Source organism: Artemia franciscana, chromosome 17 (genome assembly GCF_032884065.1).
Source record: "Artemia franciscana chromosome 17, ASM3288406v1, whole genome shotgun sequence".
In the NCBI taxonomy this organism is placed as follows: domain Eukaryota; kingdom Metazoa; phylum Arthropoda; class Branchiopoda; order Anostraca; family Artemiidae; genus Artemia; species Artemia franciscana.
The window spans coordinates 41,991,317-42,013,078 of record NC_088879.1 but is presented as its reverse complement, the minus strand read 5'-3'; the positions used below and the strand labels follow the sequence as shown (position 1 = coordinate 42,013,078).

The 21,762-nt window shown below is 34.8% G+C and overlaps 1 protein-coding gene across 1 annotated transcript in view; it reads right to left on the bottom strand.

Annotated features, from left to right (window-relative positions):
• Window positions 1-21,762, bottom strand: part of LOC136038254 (DENN domain-containing protein Crag-like) — a 150,499-nt gene that overhangs the window by 88,511 nt on the left and 40,226 nt on the right. Inside the window, exons 8-10 of the mRNA XM_065721371.1 lie at window positions 18,020-18,160; window positions 6,237-6,366; window positions 4,073-4,248 (exon numbers count right to left, since the gene is read on the bottom strand). Coding sequence (XP_065577443.1) covers window positions 4,073-4,248; window positions 6,237-6,366; window positions 18,020-18,160 — 447 coding nt within the window. The remainder of the gene's footprint in view (window positions 1-4,072; window positions 4,249-6,236; window positions 6,367-18,019; window positions 18,161-21,762) is intronic.

Sequence of the window (21,762 nt, the reverse complement as noted above, 5' to 3'; positions counted from 1 at the left end):
TTACCGATATAAACCCTTCTTGGCTGGGACACACATACAAACATATAGAATGGCAAATTACTGACGTCATTCGGGTTTTTAAACAGTTACCGAAATAAACCCTTCTTGGCTGGGATACACATACAAACATATAGAACTAGCTGTTGGTGTAGCGCTTCGCCCCCCCTCAAGCGTAAGTCGTTACGCGCCATTGTAGTTGTGTCCCTATGTCCCACCTGTGAATATAGATATATATATATATATATATATATATATATATATATATATATATATATATATATATATATATATATATATATATATATATATATATATATATATATATATGTGTGTTTTTAACTACGTAAAACTTGCGAATATACAACATTCTTTGCTGTACCATTGTCTGTGCATATAAATAGATTGTCAGGTTTACCGACTCTTGAACATGCAACATATAATAGTCCATGGGAAAACAATCCGTATTCAGATCTATACCTCATGATTCTAATGATTGCCCTTGAACTTTGTTGATGGTGATTGCTAATCGACCATTCCCTGTGTCACCATCGTCATTTATATATCCCCCTGTGCCCCCCGGCGTCCCCTTTGTAGTTGTGTCCCTGTGTCCCGGTCGTCATTTATATTCCCTGTGTCCCGGTCGTCATTTGTGTCCCGGTGTCCCAGTCTGTGATTTCTCTTTGAGTGTCCCGGGCGTCATTTATATTCCTTGTGTCCCGGTCGTCATTTATATCCCCCTGTGCCCCCGGCGTCCCCGTTGTAGTTGTGTCCCTGTGTCCCGGTCGTCATTTATATTCCCTCTGTCCCGGTCGTCATTTGTATCCCGGTGTCCCGATCTGTATATACATTCGTTTTTTTAGTTTTGTTTTTCTCCTTTATTTTTCATTTCTTTCCTTTTTTATTTTTTAGTTTTTTTAGTTTTTTAGTTTTTTTAGTTTTTTTATTAGTTTTTAGTTTTTTTTCTTTTTAGTTTTTTTGTAGTTTTTACCTTTTTTCTAGTTTTTTTTTTTTTTACTTATGTCCTGGTCGTCATTTATACTCCCTGTGTCCCGGTCGTAATTTGTGTCCCGGTGCTTTGTTGATGGTGATTGCTAATCGAACATTCCTTTTGTCCCGGTCGCTTTCTCTTTGAGTGTCGTCATTTATATTCCCTATGTGCCGGTGTCCCGGTCGTCACTTGTGTCCCGATGTCCCGGTCTGTAATTTCGTCAGTTGAAAACATGACGTCAGTCAACACACAAACATGACGTCACCCGACAGACAGACACATCCACAGACAACTTATTTATATATATATATCTATCTATCTATCTATCTATATATATAAAAATAAGTTGTCTGTCTGTCTGTGGATGTGTGGATCAGGTGACGTCACCTGAAAAAACTGGATCAGGTGACGTCAAAACTGAAAAAACTAAAAAAAGGCAAAAACTACAAAAAAAACTAAAAACTAATAAAAAAAATAAAAAAGCTAAAAAACTAAAAAAACTAAAAAAAGGCAAAAACTACAAAAAAAACTAAAAACTAATAAAAAAGCTAAAAAACTAAAAAAACTAAAAAAAGGCAAAAACTACAAAAAAAACTAAAAACTAATAAAAAAAATAAAAAAGCTAAAAAACTAAAAAAACTAAAAAAAGGTAAAAAACTAAAAAAACTAAAAACTAAAAAAAAACTAAAAAAAAAAGGAAAAAACTGAAAAATAAGCTAAAATAAAGGTAAAAACCAATAAAAAATTAAAAAAAAAACTGAAAAAACTAAGAAAAGGCAAAAACTACAAAAAAAAACTAAAAACTAATAAAAAAAGTAAAAAAGCTAAAAAACTAAAAAAACTAAAAAAACTAAAAAAAGGTAAAAAACTAAAAAAAATAAAAAATAAAAAAAAACTAAAAAAAAGGAAAAAACTGAAAAATAAGCTAAAATAAAGGTAAAAACCAATAAAAAACTAAAAAGAAAAAAAGGAAAAAACTAAAAAAAATTTTCATCTAAAAAACTAAAAAAAAACTAAAAAAGGTAAAAACTAAAAGAACTAAAAAAGAAAAAAATAAATGACGAAACTCAAAGAGAAAGCGACCAGGACAAAAGGAATGTTCGATTAGCAATCAACAAAGCACCGGGACACAGGGAGTATAAATGACGACCAGGACATAAGTAAAAAAAAAAAACTATCTATATATATAAAAATAAGTTGTCTGTGGATCTGTGGATCAGGTGACGTCACCTGAAAAAACTGGATCAGGTGACGTCAAAACTGAAAAAACTAAAAAAAGGCAAAAACTACAAAAAAAACTAAAAACTAATAAAAAAAATAAAAAAGCTAAAAAGCTAGAAAAGAAAAAAAAGGAAAAAAATAAAGGAGAAAAACAAAACTAAAAAACGAATGTATATACAGACCGGGATACAAATGACGACCGGGACACAGGGAATATAAATGACGACCGGGACACAGGGACACAACTACAACGGGGACACCGGGGGAAACAGGGGGATGTAAATGACGACCGGGACACCAGGACAGGGAATGGTCGATTAGCAATCACCATCAACAAAGCTCAAGGGCAATCATTAGAATCATGAGGTATAGATCTGAATACAGATTGTTTTCCCATGGACCATTATATGTTGCATGTTCAAGAGTTGGTAAACCTGACAATCTATTTATATGCAAAGACAATGGGACAGCAAAGAATGTTGTATATTCGCAAGTTTTACGTAGTTAAAACCATATATATATATATATATATATATATATATATATATATATATATATATATATATATATATATATATATATATATATATATATATATATATATATATATATATATATATATATATATATATATATATATATATATATATATATATATATATATATATATATATATATATATATATATATATATATATATATATATATATATATATATATATATATATATATATATATATATATATATATATATATATATATATATATATATATATCTATATTCACAGGTGGGACATAGGGACACAACTACAATGGCGCGTAACTATTATGGCGCGTAACGACTTACGCGCGCGGGGGGGCTTGGGGGGGGGCGCGAAGCGCCCCCACCAACTAGGTGTTGGGGTGGCGCGAAGCGCCACCCCAACAGCTAGTATATATATATATATATATATATATATATATATATATATATATATATATATATATATATATATATATATATATATATATATATATATATATATATATATATATATATATATATATATAGCAAATTACTGACGTCATTCGAGCCTTTTCCCAACTTATCTGTTGATGACATTGTGTTTGAAACAAAGGTAGTCTTAAAGATTTCCCAAAACACCACTTCAAGTAGCTAAAAGCCTTCCGCTGAAAGAGAAGGTTGAATGCCTATTTTGTAATTCATAAGTTGTTACTGTTAACATAAGAAGATTTGATTAAACTTTACAAGCTTTAGCCCCAGCCGCTCCCCTGCGGCAACGAAACACCTCGACCATGACCTACAGTAAAAGTAAAAAAATGGAGAATATGGATTTTATAGGGGAAGGAGACAAGTCACATGGAGACCCTACATAGGCTGAATGACTCCCAACACACTTCCCATAAAAAAAGCTGAGAAGTAGGCCTACTATATAATTAACCCTGATTTCTTTACTGCTGGCTTATTAAGGTATGAGCCAAAATTTTCGGCCGACAAACACAGACATTCCGAAGACACATTCGCGGTCCGTCCTCAGTTTTAAAAGTTAGGAGACAAGAAACGGGAACAAAACTTACACCTATATGAAATAGGCAACAACAAGATAAAACCATCAAATGAAAAACGAGATTTAGTAGTTAAAAAATGAGCAGTTTTTAATGTAATGCGAAAAAATGTACAGTTGAAAAATCCCGACAGGAAAAACATCTGGACCACTAAATGATTAATTTTAGCACCTTACGTTAACATATTAGGTTCCAAATAAATTTAAAATGATAAGCCCCACCTCATACCCTTTATTCCCCCCCCCACAGAAATTAAAAATTCAGCACCATGTTTCATAGTTGAAAAAAAAAACTTACATGTAAATTTGGTTTGTATCCAGATCAATACAACAGACATCTGGCGGTGGATCATAGAGGTCAAAAAATCTGGAGTCCACACCAAGAAGGAAGGGTACGGGAGAGTTGATGACGTCACAGAGTGCCAAAGGACACAATGGCACATAGGGACAAATCCATTTCAAGGGGAAAATACCCTAAAAAAAAATTTTAGGTAATACAAAAGCAGCTAAACTGGAAATTGTTAAACTTGAATTCCATTAAAAATTGAGTTACTGGTTTATTCGAATTATAGAAGATACACATGGTTGAGTCATCTTCTATTAGGCTAAATGTCATCTTCTATCAGGCTAAATTTAAAAAATCATATTTCAATTTCAGTGTCCTTTGTACTTCAAGCTGAATATTCATCTCAGACCAACGATAAGAAGAACTAATATTTTGACTCATATGCTAGCGACCGAAATATAGCAGAAAACGAGAAAAGAGAAAGGTTGACAAAAAATTGAAAACATATTTTATGGGGGGTGGAGGGGGTTGTAGTTAAGAAGCATATTGCTTAGTTGGTTTTAGGTCAGATGAAGATGTTACTTTGAGCCATACAAAAGAAGAAAACTAGACTTAGTCAGAGTGGCGTTTGAGTTACCATGTCACTTAAATAATTAGAGTATTTCCTGCAAAATGAAATTCACGACGAGTATGGGAAGGTGGGTGTTCAAAAATAAGCATTTTTAACACATAAAGCGTGAATTTTTTATGTAATCACAACATTTTCCATTTTTCCTTAAAAATTATTCACCAAGTAAACAGGAGGAAAAGCAAGTAAACAGATCCAATACAGAGTCACTATAGCATATCAAGAAACAAAGGTTTTTGATATCATTCGATGGGTTAGAAATCGTTTCCCGAATGTCAGCATCGGCTGACCTTCTCGGAAACAAAGGTCCATTAGCAAATTTTCCCAGCACCACGAGGAACTCCCAAAGCAATTTCTGGTAGAATAGGGAATCTTAAACGTATCAACATTTCGAAAAACTAAGGCGAGGCTAGTTTAAAATAAAGAAAGCACATAATCTCTACTAACTGTCAAGAAAAGAGCCGTCTATTCAATGTACATGCGACGTGCATAATATGTCACCTGTGACGGCAAAGTTTTCAATCAAGGCAGGTACCACAACAGGGAACTCCCAAAAAGCTGTCGAATTACACAAATTATACTTTTTTTGAACTGATCTTTAATATTTTTCTAGCAGGTATCCTAGAATATTTTTAGGAACTGCCCTTTCCAGAACTTTGAAAAGAGAATTCTATTCTGTTTGACCGAAAAAATAAAACTCATGCTTTCTAATAATATAAACTTCATTGAGTCTGAATATCACTCCGACAAAATACGGTAACAGTTAAAAGGATTTTCTAAGATTTTTGAGAAGGTAGATGTCCACTTTTTGTTTTCTGTCGCTTAGTCGCATCTCTTATCCAAGCTCTATAAATTATGGCAACACCGCCTAAGGAATTCTAAATAGCTTGGCCATGCAAACTAAAAAAAAAATAAATGGAAGAGATAGGGGCATTCTTTAAGATATCGCATCCTCTTAAAGAAATTGAAGCCCCGCCCTCTTTAAAAGACTGAATAGACTTAGCTGAGCCTTTAGAGTGCATGAAACCTGGGTTCAAGTAGATTCTCTTGATTACCCACCACCCCACACGATATTCTAAGGGGATACCACTTTCTAAGGAGAAACTCCCAACCATCGAAGCCCCGCCCTCTTTTAAAGACTGAGTAGACTTAGCTGAGCCTTTAGAGTGCATCAAATCTGGGTTCAAGTAGATTCTCTTGATTAACCACCACCCCACACGATATTCTGAGGGGATACACTTTCTAGAGGGAAACTCAAAAGATACCTGGCGATTTTTCAAGAGCAAGTATATTTTTTTCAAAATACCAGTTAAAAAGAGAATAACCTCATTTCAAAAGCGCTTGAAAAATTATACTACTGCACTAAGTCTTAAGCCCATGTCGACTAGACTTTCCTGCCCCCAGACATAAAAGTTCAGGGAGAAGTTGCACGGGACTTGAATACAGACGCTTAGTATCATATAAGGGGAGGGGATATAGGAACCGTGGAGAACATCCTCCTCTCAGTCTCGTTTGTAGATATCCACATAAGTACCGAAAAAAGCATACCATCGCCGCAGCCTCCGCCACACTTGTTAGCACATCAGGACGTAAGGAATGAAGCAATACTTTCTGTTCCGTGAGCACAAGCACAATCAATTGCAGCGCGTTTTCAGGTCCTAAATTCATCAATAGCTGCCTGAAATAATATAGGTGTAAATATAGGAAGAGCATCCCCACAATAATTACGTCGCGGACATAAAGTTTATTTTTTGACCCCCTCGACCCTCGTATTTTTAACCCTTTTCATTGGAAAACATTCTAATATATTCCCTCCCTTACAAAGGTCAGACTTCTGCCTACCAGTTATAAAAACATGCACTAAAATTCTAAAAGGGTTTGGTAAAAATTGCGTGGCACCTAGGAAACATACTTCCACAAATTCTCATTTGAGATCCTCGAACTGCGATTATGTTAAGCTATATTTGTCAGAAATGTGATAATTTTTGGACTGTAATTTCCTTCTTGTAAGCGTCCATTCACCTATAAACCGTTACAAAGAATGGACATGAGAAAATTACCTCCTAAAGTCGGTCCAATAGACTCCTCCTCCAATGAGATTCAGAAATGAGTGGTCTAAACCATGCAGCTTAACCTTATAACTCTCTCTCCATGAATTCAAACTAAGAGCTGATACACAATGCTGATATACATACAATTGTGGTGATATACAATTTTGTTGTGCTGATATACAATTGTGGTGAAACAGAAAAGGTCAAATTGGGTAGTGAGTGATTTCTCAAAATTGTTATAGATGCAAAAAACCTCTTGTAAAGATCGACTCGACCGTTAAATACAGCACAGAGCATCAAGGCCCTCGGGTGAGCTTCCAAACCTAGATCCGGGTTTTTCTGGGCTTTAATAATTTTTTGTAATATCCTACTATTACTTTATGCAGTTCATAGTCCTACGAATAAAATCATAGCTGTTGTTTCTTTGTTATCTTTTTAATATAAACTGATAGCCTTTAAACAGATATGAAAAGATGGATTCTAGAATTTAATGTTTTAATGCACTATATACACCATTTAGCTATTCATCCTAATTTTGCTTGACTTTCTATCATTAAAGTTTTGAACTTGTTTTGTTTAATTTAATACATAAGTTAGCCACTAAATGGCATCTTTTTTATGGAAAATCGACTCCTCTTTGCTATCTTACTATATTTCACCTCATCTATTAAGATTATAAATTTCGTAACTAAGATTATTAAGGTTACTTATTAAGATTATAATAGATTTCTATCTTATTAGGCTGGGACGAAAATACAGAGTGTTAAATTACCATTTAGGGAGCAAAGGGGTAACAACGAACTTTATGCCACGTTAGGTGTCGAGTTCTCTGAATGTTACGAAATTACGATTTTTATGCTGTCACCAAAGCCATCAAGGATATGGGTTTCATACCCCATGTATACTATATTATGTCGATTGATGACATCTCTGAAATTCCTGAACGCTTATTTTATCTATCATTGTTCAAAATACGTTATTTTTTCACTATTTTAGAAGTACCAAGGATATCAAAATAAAAAAATTGTCTCTTGGGCCCATTTTAGGTCTAATCATGCCGAGAACCTATAATTTTCTATTTCCTTTTGCTTTTATTACGAGAATATTACCATTTTGTCGGTGTTGCCATGTTGAACAAGGAAAACTAGTAAGCAAACTTAATTTTTTTAAAGTTGACTCTGCCTTTTGACTGTAAAATTGAAAAATTAAAAATCCAAAGACATTCTAAAGAGATAATTTGATTTCCAAAGACCACCGCCCCTTCAAAGGAAAGCTGCGCCTTCCTAAAATATTTTGAGCTGTATTTTTTTAGCTCAAATTTTGCTGACTGTTCACCAATGTTCCTTTTATTTCAACTTAGTACCTTAGTGTCAAAAACTGCAAAATTCCATGTAGAGGTCTTTTTCATTAAATTGAATTCCTGATTCTTCCTACTTTTTTTTAAGATAAATATAGCTGTGTAAGTTTTTAACTAAATCCAAAAGTCAGATTTAATTATCAGTGTCCTTGGTACTTTGTGCAAATTGCTTAAAACTTGCTTTTCTGGCAAAATAGTGGCCTAAAGTAGCATGTCTTTTCGATTCTGAACTTAAAAATCAACAATTTATCTATTCTCAAAGGACATGGGAAGTTCAGTTATCATTGACGAAAGACATATTTTTCAGTTTTAAACCTAAAAGAGCATCCTAGTCTTCTCCTCTTTTTTATTTAAGTATATATTTAAATTTAGTTTCAACAATTTAAATTAAAATAAAATTATTTCAATAACAATTTCTAACCTAAACATATATTTATTTAAATATACTTTTTTATAAAATAGCTGTATGATTAAAGTCTTTATTTGTAACATTTTTGTTCACGACCTGGTTATCGTGTTCCACAATTTATTTATTACTTTGCTTTATTTTATTCATCAAGAGTGCTAAATATGGCTATTAAGATAAGGATATAAGGATAAGGATATTCAGGTAAGGCTAGTACAAAATGTGCCGATAACAAGCATCAAAGAAATGACACTTTCTGCAAAATAGAAATCTTTATATATATATATATATATATATATATATATATATATATATATATATATATATATATATATATATATATATATATATATATATATATATATAGTTGTGTAATATATATACTGAAATTACAGATAAACTGAAATTTAATAATACAGATATACATGATAGTATTGCAATGAAGTCATAAATTGTATAAAGTGTATTCTATTCAGGCAATATTTTTCATTAACATAAAACATGGCTAGAGGACAGCCCCCCCAAAAACGATACCAATGACCTTTTGAGCTTCCTTCTGGAGGATACACGTAAAATTTTGAAAAACAAAGTTTAAATATCACGACGGTGACATCACGACTTTAGAAACGCAAAGGTGGGGCATGGCCCGGAATCAGTTGGAAGCCACTGCTCAAACCCGACCTGTCAGCAAACTGATTTTTTTTTTTTTTGTAATAGTCTTAGGGACATAGTCAAAAAGTCTGCTGGACTAATTTTTTTTTCAATAGTCCAGTTTTCTTTTTCAATAGTCTTTGGGACTTAGTCAAAAAGTCTGCTGGCCTAGTTTTTTTTTTTTTTTTTTTTTTTTTTTTTTTTTTTTTTTTTTTTTTTTTTTTTTTTTTTTTTTTTTTTTTTTTTTTTTTTTTTTTTGTCAACTCTGTATTGAAGAGAAAAAGCATAGAGTGGAATTATATGTTGAGTTTTAAAAAAACGTCTGAAGCATGGAAAATGAACAATTGGAAAAAAAAATCGAATACACTATAAAGTTAAGAATTTCTTGGCACAACCGCATTCCGTCTACAAGTACGGCCTAGGACTACTGTTAAAATTGGGTTTGAACAGTATAAACAAGTTCCAGGCTAAGGATAATAAAATCTGGACAGGGAATGAAAAGGATTCTTTGAGTATGCAAACATATTGACCTAACGTGAAAGAGTGAAAATATCAAGCATTTTCTTATAATTTCCTTCTTCTATAGAATATTCACTGCGGGAATTGTTACAGGAAATTTAATTGTTGTATTGTTCTTTCAGCGCTAAGAAAATACCATGGCAACACACGCGGTAAAATATTCCTCTTTCTAAAAAATTAAATTTCTTAAGTGGGCATTATCTCCAAACTGAATGGACACTATTTTGTTATATCTGATTACTTTTCGTTAAAATATTTGTTAATGACTTTAGCTTATGTATAATAATATGAAAAAAACTTCGTTTTCTTAAAGAGTTAAAGAGGCTGCGTCCCAAAGTCGAACCTTAAAACGTACAGGAATTAGAAAAGGCAGTTGGCTTTTAAAGACTCTTTTGTACAGGTTTTTTGTTTTTTTGCTAACCCCCCGCTCTTGGCTTCGGAAAGGCCCTCTTTTAATTAAAAAATAATTGAAATGAATGAATAATGGAATAACTTCGAAAAATGTTAAACACAAGAGGACAGGAGAACCATTGCGCCGAAACTAGTAATTAGTAACAATGAAGTCCCCCCACAAAAAAACCTGTCCAAAAGAGTCTTTAAAAGCGGGGGGTTTTCGGGGCGGCAGCCCCCCAACTGCCTTTTCTAATTCCTGTACGTTTTAAGGTTCGACTTTGGGACGCAGCCTCTTTAACTCTTTAAGAAAACGAAGTTTTTTTCATATTATTTCTGTACGTTTTTCTACAATCCATGGTGGATGTAATTTAATAATTCCTGTACTCCTCGTGGAGGAATTAGGTGAGGAAGTTGGGTGGCTGCCGCCCCCCAACCCCCCCACTTTTAAATCATTGTATAAAATAGAAAAAAAAAATAGATAGAATGACCGAAATGTTTCTTTTGCTCATAAGAAGCTAATATTCTGTTATCTCTCAAATGATAAGCAGTCCAGGTGTTAACAAAATTATACACTTTTATTTTGATCGCTACGTCCAAAAGCCTATAATAAAGAATTTATTCTAAAAATGCCTTCTCATATAGGAAACATCTTTAGGTAATTATAGTAAATTATATATTATTTATCTTATTTAGCAACTATTTATATAAAATAAGTAAATTTCCACGTTTCATCAAATCGAGAAAAACTTAAACTTCTTCAAAACATTTGAAAATTCACCTAAAAATTGGCAATGAGCACTTAAAGGCTATAAAATATATACTTAAAGCACATTTATATCACACTTATTTCGGACATCGCTGAGGATTGCCCCAGTTGCAAAGTGCCCAACAGGGTCAAAAGTCAGTTCTTTTGAACATGTATCTTACAGCTCCAGTCAACTCGTGCACAATTTATAAATTTCTTACAGCTACCAGAATGGGGGAAATTGCCCACATCGAAGCATCTTACACGTCCATTCACAATCTTGACTTTTTCTAACTTATTTTCTTTAAAATTGTCAACAGCTTCATCATCACTTTCATCATAATAGTCAGAATCACTTTCACTTAGGAGTGGATCTGGAGTGGGTTGGTGCTGTCTTTGACGAAGAGGTGAGTCATTGATTCTTCTTGGCAAACTTGGGCGTTGAAGACGAGTGAATGGCTGAGGTCGTTTTTGTATAAAAGGTTTTACAACGACTTGTTCAGAACTTTGCACAATAGTCACACTAGGAATCAAGGAGAATTTCCAATTACATAATTTAATTTCTGGAATGGAGCTGGATTTTTATGATGCTTGCAGTCATTCTCGCCGTGCCGAGCTGATTATTTTGATGTACTTGAATGTTGATATTCGTAACTTTTAAGAATTTCAAAAATTAACATGGGACTATTAGACTATTAGGACTATAAGAAGACTATTAGGAGAGGCAAACCCCCCGCTTTTAAAGACTCTTTTGTACAGGTTTAATTTTTTTTCATATTAATTCTGTACGTTTTTCTACAATCCATGGTGGATGTAATTTAATAATTCCTGTACTCCTCGTACAGGAATTAGGAGAGGAACCCCCCCCCCCCCGCTTTTAAATCATTGTATAAAATAGAAAAAAAAATAGATAGAATGACCGAAATGTTTCTTTTGCTCATAAGAAGCTAATATTCTGTTATCTCTCAAATGATAAGCTGTCCAGGTGTTATCAAAATTTTTTTGATGTTGTGAAAAAAAACCGCCCGTAAGGGACTTGAACCCTTGACCCGAGGATTAAAAGTCTCACGCTCTACCAACTGAGCTAATAACTTGCATGTGTGTAAATATAACTTCTCAATAGCTTTTAAAAATTTCAAATTAACATGGGCTCTTATGGAGAGAAATCCGTTAATTAAATAGCTAATGGGTGGTTTCTGGAAAACAGGGAAGGAGTTATCGGATCGAGCTGAAATTTCGCGGATAAGCTCCTGGGCCGTAGGGGACCTTAACTTGTGAATTTCAGCCCGATCGGACAACGTTAAAGGGGGGCTTGGGTTGACAGGTCGAAACTTTCGGCCAGATTTTCCCCATGAAGAAAAAGTTGGAGGGGGATGAAATTTTGCAGGTTTCTTAGTTGGAGCTCGGGCTACGAAATGCATCCCTCCCCATCCGTCTGCGACCACTGGAACCGAAGATCGCTTAACATTGTCGTGTGTCGCCTCTTTATAGAGGCACGAGTGTGCCTCCTTGATAAAAGAAAATGAATTAATTTAAAAAACTATTCTTAAATTTTGATTAATTTTATAATTAATTAATTTCATTAATTAAATAGTCATATTTTAAACTTTACTTAAAGCTTATTTAAGTTTTTTTTAAATATGTTCCTACTTGGACACTTGTGGCGCATTATAATAAATTTGGTACTTGTTGATTGTAAGGAACACACTCAAGAATTACGCTTAGGTTAGAACTAAAAAAAAAAAAAAAAAAAAAAAAAAAAACAAGAGCTAAGCTCATATGGCACTTGTGACGAGGCGAGAAGAGCTAAGAGCCAAGAGATCATATGGTATGAGCTCTAACAAAATTCTATGAATCAATAGATTGATTTAAAAAAGGAAAATAAGAGGCTTAATGCCGGTCAGGATTTAAAATAAGAGCTCTGACTCACGATGTCCTTCTAAATATCAAAATTCATTAAGATCCAATCACCCACTCGTAAGTTATAAATGCCTCATTTTTTCTAGTTTTTCCTCTCCCTTTAGCCCCTCAGATGGTCGAATCTGGGAAACGACTTTATCAAGTCAAATTGTGCACCTCCCTGACACGCCTACCAATTTTCATCGTCCTAGCACGTCCAGAAGCACCAAACACGCCAAATCACTGAACCCCTCCCCCCAACTCCTCCAAAGAGAGCGAATCGATTACGATTCTGTCAATCACGTATCAAGGACATTTGCTTATTCTATCCACCAAGCTTCATCCCGATTCCTCAACTCCAAGTGTTTTTCCAAGATATTCCCCTCCAACTCCCCCCAATGTCAAAAGATCAGGTCGGGATTTGAAATAAGAGCTCTGAGATATGAACTTCTTCTAAAAATCAAATTTCATTAAGATCCAATCATCTATTCGTAAGATAAAAATACCCCAATTTTCACATTTTCCAAGAATTCTGGTTTCCCCCTCCAACTCCCCCCAATGTCACAGGATCTGGTCGGAATTTAAAATTAGAACTTTAAAGCACAAGATCCTTCTAAATATCAAATTTCATTAAGATCTGGTCACCCTTTCGTAAGTTACAAATACCTCAATTTTCAAAATTACCCTTCCCCCAATTCCACCAAAGAGAGCAGATCCGGTCCGGTTATGTCAGTAAGTATCTTAGACAGGTTTCTATTCTTCCCATCCAGTTTCATCCAGATCTCACCACTTTAAGTATTTTCTAAGATTTCCGGTCTCCCCAACTGCCCCCCCCCCCCAATTACGCTTGATCCGGTTGAGATTTATAATAAGAGATCTGAGTTACGAGGTCCTTCTAAATATGAAGTTTCATGAAGATCCGATCACTCCTTCGCATTTTAAAAATACGTACTTTTTCTTATTTTTCAGAATTACCCCCCCCCCCCCCCAATAGAGCGGATCAGTTCCAATTATTTAAATCACGCATGTACGACTTCTGCTTATTTTTCCCACCAAATTTCATCCCGATCCCTCCAATCTAAGCGTTTTCCATGATTTTAGGTTCCCCCACCCCAAACTTCTCCCAATGTCACCAGATCCGGTCAGGTTTTAAAATAAGAGCTATAAGACACGATATCCTTCTAAATGTCAAATTTCATTGAGATCCGATCACACGTTCGTAAGTTTAAAATACCTCGTTTTTTCTGATTTTTCAGAATTAACCCCTCTCCCAACTACCCCAAAGAGAGCGGATCCGTTCCGGTTATGTCAATCATGTATCTAGGACTTGTGCTCATTTTTCCCACCAAGTTTCATCCCGATCTCCCCACTCTATGTGTTTTCCAAGTTTTAGGTTTCCCCCTCCCAAATCCCCCCAATGTCACCAGATCCGGTCGGGAATTAAAATAAGAGCTCTAAGACACGATATCTTTCTAAAAATCAAATTTCATTGAGATCCAATCACCCGTTCGTAATTTAAAAATACCTCATTTTTTCTAATTTTTAAGAATTACCCCCCCCCCCCAACTACCCCAAAGAGAGCGAATCAGTTCTGATTATGTCAATCATGTATCTGGGACTTGCGCTTATTTTTCCCATCAATTTTCATCCCGATCCCTCCACTCTAAGTATTTTCCAAGATTTTAGGTCCCCCCCTCCAACTCCCCCCAATGTCATCAGATCCGGTCGGGATTTAAAATAAGAGCTCTGAGACACAATATCATTCCAAACATCAAATTTCATTAAGATCCAATCACCCGCTCATAAGTTAAAAATACTTCATTTTTTCTATTTTTTCCGAATTAACTGTCCCCCACTCCCCCCCCCCAGATTGTCAAATCGGGAAAACGATTATTTCTAATTTAATCTGGTCCGGTCCCTGATACGCTTGCCAAATTTCATCGTCCTAGCTTACCTGGAAGTGCCTAAAGTAGCAAAACCGGGACTTTAGGTTTCCCCCCTCCAACTCCCCCCCAATGTCATCAGATCCGGTCGGGATTTGAAATAAGAGCTCTGAGTCACAATATCATTCCAAACGTCAAATTTCATTAAGATCCAATTACCCACTCATAAGTTAAAAATACTTCATTTTTTCTATTTTTTGCGAATTAACCGGCCCCCCACTCCCCCCCCCCAGATGATCAAATCGGGAAAACGACTATTTCTAATTTAATCTGGTCCTGTCCCTGATACGCTTGCCAAATTTCATCGTCCTAGCTTACCTGGAAGTGCCTAAAGTAGCAAAACCTGGACCGACAGACCGACAGACCAGAATTGGCGATTGCTATATGTCACTTGGTTAATACCAAGTGCCATAAAAAAAAGTTTCACAGCTACAATGACAAGGACGGGTGATACAATGCATCGGTCTTAGACAGAATTCATTGAATTTGTGTAATTTGAGCTATTTATTAGCACACTAGGGGTGAAGGGGGTTAGGTCAGGGGTATTGTCCAAATACTTTACTCCCACCTCCTAATGTGCAAATATATAGCCGAAATTACGTTATTATATAAACTAAAGCTTATACGATGGTTATATCTATTTAGAATTAACCTAACTTCACTTCTTGGGTGAGTTTCGCATTATTAACGAATACCATAAATCGCATTACGAACGAATAAGGTACTGCAACACATTATTCTACAAACTATAATACACATTACAATATCATAGCATTAACATTAATCATCATTCCCTTCCCAAAAAACAACAACAAAGAAAAAAAACACACAAAAAGGAACATGAATTACTTCGTAAATGATTATACTTTTTAAAGCTGTCTGAAAATCCCCGGGAGCTCAAAGGTATCATTCTAAAAAAAAAAAAAATGTAAATGGGAAAGCTGCTGGCACCCTGTTAGAACGTGTGCCAAATCATCAACTCCTAATTACATTTAGAGCAAGAATAATCCGCCTCTAAGACCAATCTTTTTCTTCCAAAGACCTTTTTTCCTTTTTTTAAAGGTAGGCAAATTTCGCAAATACCAACCAGGTCCCTAATATCTCAGATGGTAGATTAAATTTGAAATAATACTCAAAACCAAAACCTCTGTAATCTGGGAATAAAACTTGAATGTCTCTGACCTATTTCATGCCTGGTTCCAAATATGGTCTTCCTGGTCTTCCATATGACATCCCTATGCTTTTCATGGGAATTTATTTAATCAAAGGGTCCTTGTCTGCCCTGCAGCATCCGCGGATGAATTCTTGGTCCTGTGTTGCTAAGCAGAGATTAATTCCCTGTGCTACCGCATATCTACTAACTTGTATGTGATTTGAAAATTAATATTTTGCTAAATTGGCATGCATACGTATGTTACCTATAAGCAATTATTGCGAATAAACGTATTCTTTACTGCTTAAGAACCGACCACAGCTCCAGGAGAACGTATAAAAGAAGTAGTATTTTTTATTCTTAAAAATTAACCTAGTTCAAATTGTGCTAATTTCAAGAAAACTTCTTGGCAGGATCAATACAATGATGGTAGTGATCCGCAGCGCTGACCCTCTTACTGTTTCCCCCTTAAGTATCCAAAATTGAAAATCTTTAGTAGATTTATATATACAGGGGTTATATATATAAGCTTAGCCAGAGTCGACTCATCTCTAAATGGGTACCTAGAGAAATCGGAGAGGGGACACGGGAAGCATTGGATGATTTGCCCCCAACCACGCATTGCACTCCCGATCGAAAACAGTGAATCACAATCATCGGTACCTGTGCAAATAAGACCATTGGTCAGCATGCGGGTTTTATTTGCATATATATATTTATATATTTAGCATGCTATGTATATATGATTGATTTAATCTAGGAAAAGAATACATGCTGAAAATTCTCCGGGTATCGCTCATTCAGAATATAGAATTTTCATCAAAATGCAGAGTACTTGTTAGTAATAATCGAAAGGGAGGGTTTTGAAAATTAACAACAGAAAATTCCCCTTTTTTCATCTTTTTGTTCTTGGGCAGGCCCTAGGTTTACTGCAGTTTTACTTTAATCAATATACATAACTTTAATTTCGCAAGCAGCTCTAATTTTAGTAACCGTCACATACTGGAATCATAATAAATTGAGAGATCTTCCACATTAACATTTTTTCTCCATATTCTGCAACTAAATAATTTGCATCTTAGAAACAAAAGGAAGATAGCTCGCGAAAAAACTTATAAGAGATGACATTAGCATATAATGACGTCCTCGACAACCCTCCCACGGATTGAATTGGGCACCCCTATACAAATAACCGTAAACCGTATGCCAACACCCTACCTTTACTCAGGCTCATGAACGAGTCTCAGTATAGGAGTGACCATACTCCCGATCCTTACTCAAACTGATTGTTCGTTTCTCACTTTCTTTGACCAAAATCCCTGAAAAGTTATCTGTCTGATCCATGTTAAATGGGGATCCGAGTGCGAGAATGACCATACGTAGTACACAAACAAGCCTACCCTCACTCATGCTCACTGTTTTCCTGCATTTTTTTTTAAACTCATAAAAGGATACCTGTACCATTTTTGTTGAATTGACGTCCAAGTATAGGAGTGACCATAGCCCGTATAAAAACAATCTCAAACCTACTCAGGCTCTTTCATTAAAATCGTAATAAACAATTAAATCATAATAAGTTGAGAGATCTTTCACATTAAAGTTTTTCTTCCAGGTTTTGTAACTAAATAATACGAATCTTAGAAAAAAGAAAGATGGCCCCCAAGAAATGGAATTGACATTTAATGATGTCCCCGATCACCCTCCCACAGGTTCAATTGCATACCCCCTATACAAATAACCGTACATCATAAGTAAACCCCATACACTTACTCAAACTCAGTGATCGCTACTCACATTCTTTGATTAAAACCCTTTAAATAGCTTACAACTCAAACTCAGTCTTTGGTTCTCATGTCCTTTGTCAAAACTCTTGAAGCTACCAGTCCCACATTTTTAAATGGGAGTCCCAGTGCAGAAACAACCATATAGGCTACCATACATAAAAAAAAACATACCATTACTCATACTCAGTGTTTCCCATATTTTTTTTTTTATTCAAACGCTTTAAAAAGCTATCTGTTCCACCCCTCCTAAATGGGAGTTAAAGCATAGGAGTGACCAGAACCGATATATAAACAACCGTACTTTATTCATGCTCAGGATTAAGAACATTTGAACGAGCTACCTGTTCTATCCTTGTTAAGAGGAACACTGGGTATAGAAATAATCATACCCTTACTCATACACTTGGCTCAAGACCCTTGAAAGAACTACCTGAAACTGGCTCCTCTTCTTGGGACTGGTAAATCTTCTGGCTGAGATAAAGATAGTCTGACGTTTTCATTCAACTGAACAAGAACCCTTGGTTGGTTTGGTGAAGGGAAAGGTATCTCCAGTAATAGATATCCAACATATCTGGAATATGAAATATAGAATTTAAATGGTCAAATTTACGCAACTACTTAAACGGTGCCACTGTTCTGATGAATATGAAACAAACTCTGACATCAACTCCTTACAAGGGCAATCTAATGATTGACAAATCTTGTTCTTCTTTTGGAACATTTTCGGAGATTAATTCATCTTCTATTAATTAATTGGAATTTTTGAGAACCCCAAAGAAAACAGTGAAAAGACGGATGAAAACGAAACAAAAAAGAAAACTTTAGCATCAACTCCTTACAAGGGCAGTATAATGTTTCTTTTATTCTTTATTAGTATTCTTTTATTATTCTTTTCTTTTATTCTTATTCTTTTATTATTCTTTTCTCGGAATATTTTTGGAAAATAATTAATATTCTATTAATTAATTGGAATTTTTTTAAACCCTCAAAAACAGTGAAAAGACAGAAAAAAGACAAAACAAAAGAAAAAACAAGAATAATGTTATGCAATCAACATGTATATAAAAAAATGCATGATTTCATCCAGCAAATGTAGATGAACTAGTTATAAGAAATATGTACAAAAAAGGGAACAGAAAAAAAAACCCACTGAAACACAACTGGAAGTCAATCTCCAAGTCAAATTATTTTATTTCGGCTTGTTTTAGGTTAAAATGGCTCTTTCTCTTAAAAACTATTTTCATGAAAATATTTTGTTTATAAAACCAAAAATAAATGTAAAAGACATTTGTTTTTTTTACTCAGTTTCAAAAATAAACTAAATAGTAAGTTTGTCTCAAGCATTTATGAATATCAAAGAAAAAGAGGGACGAAAAATGGATTTGGTATTGCATAATATAGGTAAAACAACAAAAACATAAATAAATAATTAAGAATCAAAGAAACGAGAGTGATTTTCAGCCAGAAGCGAAACAAAAAAAAAAAAAAACAAAGCATATATTTTGACAAGGACCTTTCCCAAGACATTCTCAGTACTAAAAAAAAAAAAAAAAAAAAAAAAAAAAACTTTAGTCTTCAACAAAAAAAAATGTTTTACCTAGGACTTAAACCCAAGTCCTAAGTTACCACGGGGACAGGCAAGTTTTTTTTTACCACTGCGCTATCAATTCTTGCATAATTGTTAACTGATTTCTACACACACACCCCCCACCCCTATATTTCTCAAACTCGTAAATCGGACGCAAAATGCAGGTAACTCTAAAAAAAAGAAACTCAAAAATAATTTATCCATCTCATAAATTGATTTTTTAAATGCGGTTAAAATTACCCTTAAACCTTTCCCCCCGACTAAAAATGTTTTTGTACCCCCCCCCCCCCAGGAACAAAAATCCTTTTGGTAACCCCTCTATCCTGTGGTAGCACATTGGAGCAATCCTCTGCTTGACAAAACGGGGCTGAGAGATGGAACGCGACTGCCACGAGGTTGGGCGACAAGCTTGCAAAAAAAGACTAAAAAAGAATCGAAGACTAGGTAACTGAAATTTAAGATTTGAGAACCCTATGCATCAGCAATGGCTCTGGAGGATCTTATTATTTTTATACCCACCATGAATAAGATTCAAGTTATGGCCCAGTTTTAGCTATTAGTTTAACGCCAGAGTTACTTTACCCCCACTCCTACCTCCTAATGTGCAAATATATAGCCGAAATTACGTTATTATATAAACTAAAGCTTATACGATTTTAGCTCGTAAGTCTATCAATTATCCTGTTACCCCTAGAAATAATGGTAGTCATATTGAAATGAAAGTACGGTGACTCAGTTCAGGCGGTATAATCTTTTGTTATGAATTGTCCTAGGAGTTTTTGAGCCTCGGCTGAAGAAGTTTAGTTTATTAAAGCGCAGTTCAAATGAACACAATTCGCTAACATTCCCAGATCATTGATAAATGTAAGATTTTCCGAATTGGATCTTGAAAACATGTTAGAATCGGCAAATTGTATGAAAGATAAATGGATGACACTTACATAACGTGACTTCTCGTCAGCCTAAATATATTTCCTACGCAGATTATTTTCTATGTTAGTGTATGCTATACCATGATAATGAATGAATAAAAAATGTAGTATGGATTCGATTGCAGCATGACCCCCCTCCCAGTACCTATGGCGATATTGATACCTACATCTTAGCTCGTAAATCTGATTAAGAGTAAATCCTACTTAATCATCCAAGAGAACATTTGAAAAATCCTTTGAATACCTAGTCAAGACATTATACCATGATAAATTCGCATTCGCCGGTTATAATACCCAATTATTAGTATAAAGTTATAATTACTAGGTAAAACTCTAGTTGATTGACTTTTGGCTATCTCGGAAAGGGGTTAGGTTAGGAAAATGAAACTTTCAGAAATGGGTCTAAAGGCTAAAGTATGTCCCGGGAAGGTATTTTGAAGTACCCACCTTCACTCCTTTTCCCTCTAGAGGGCCCTGAAATTCGCCTACATGACAGGTCCTATACCTATCGAAATTTTGACAAAACAACATTTCACATTAATTTTCAGGTACCAGTTGTATTTTCTCTGCCTTTAGTTCAAAAAATGCAATTCCTGTTATTTGAGTAGAATTCTGAGCCATATCAATGTTTTTTTTCAAAATTTAGGAAATGTATTTGCATATCTTTAAAACCTTATAAATTGGGATTGAGCAAAGTTGTGAAGCTGAAAATAATTTTGTTGTACTTCCTTCAAGCAGAAGATCTATTTTGCAAGGTTTCACTTTTATAACACACGTATTTTTAAAGGTCATCAAAGGTCAGGGCCCTCTAGAGGGAGAAGGAGTGGAGGTAGGTACTTCAAAATACCTTCCCGGGATATACTTTAGCCTCTAGATTCATCCCTGAAAGTTTCATTTTCCTAACCTAACCCCTTTCCGAGATAGCCAAAAGTCAATCAACTAGAATTTTACCCAATTACTAATTACGAAAACTAAGAAAACACCTATTTTCATGCTAGCAACAAAGCCTGTTGGATAACTGGCATAAAAATGACCATAAAAAAGCCGTAGTGTATATTCTTTTGTGGACATCGAAGGAAAACTATTTCGCTCCTCTCCCTTAAACAAAATTCGAAGTCAAATTGCACCTCACCCTCCGAGAAAACCGTACCTGAAAATTTCAGCTCTATCCCCCAGGTGTTATAAAAAAAATAGGGTAAACTTATCAAAACTATTACTTCAAAAATACTCATTTACGAAGTGAAAAGCCCGCCCCCCCCCCTCTCTCTTTTAATCATATTTTTTTCTGCACTTGTAATATAGTCTAATATCAATCTTTTTCTCTGGAAACGCGAATTCTACGCAAGAAAGAAAATATTCTCAATATTTTGCTGTTTACCAACCGAAATTTGTGCCTAACCTCGGGCCATAATGTGCAAGACTTCTCGGTCACCGTTCTCCTATTTTCCGAGGGAGCAGGGACCTTCGAGTCAATCTATAGTTGGGAAATGCCTTCCTGCCCCTCTCCCTGCGCAAAGGTATATTTTATCACGTATACCGAGATTAAACTACAGAAAATTATTTTCAGAGACGTAGTCTCCTTTATATCATTGAAAGAGAAACGTTTCCACTGAATTCATTTTCACACACACACCCCTCCCCATACACCAACCC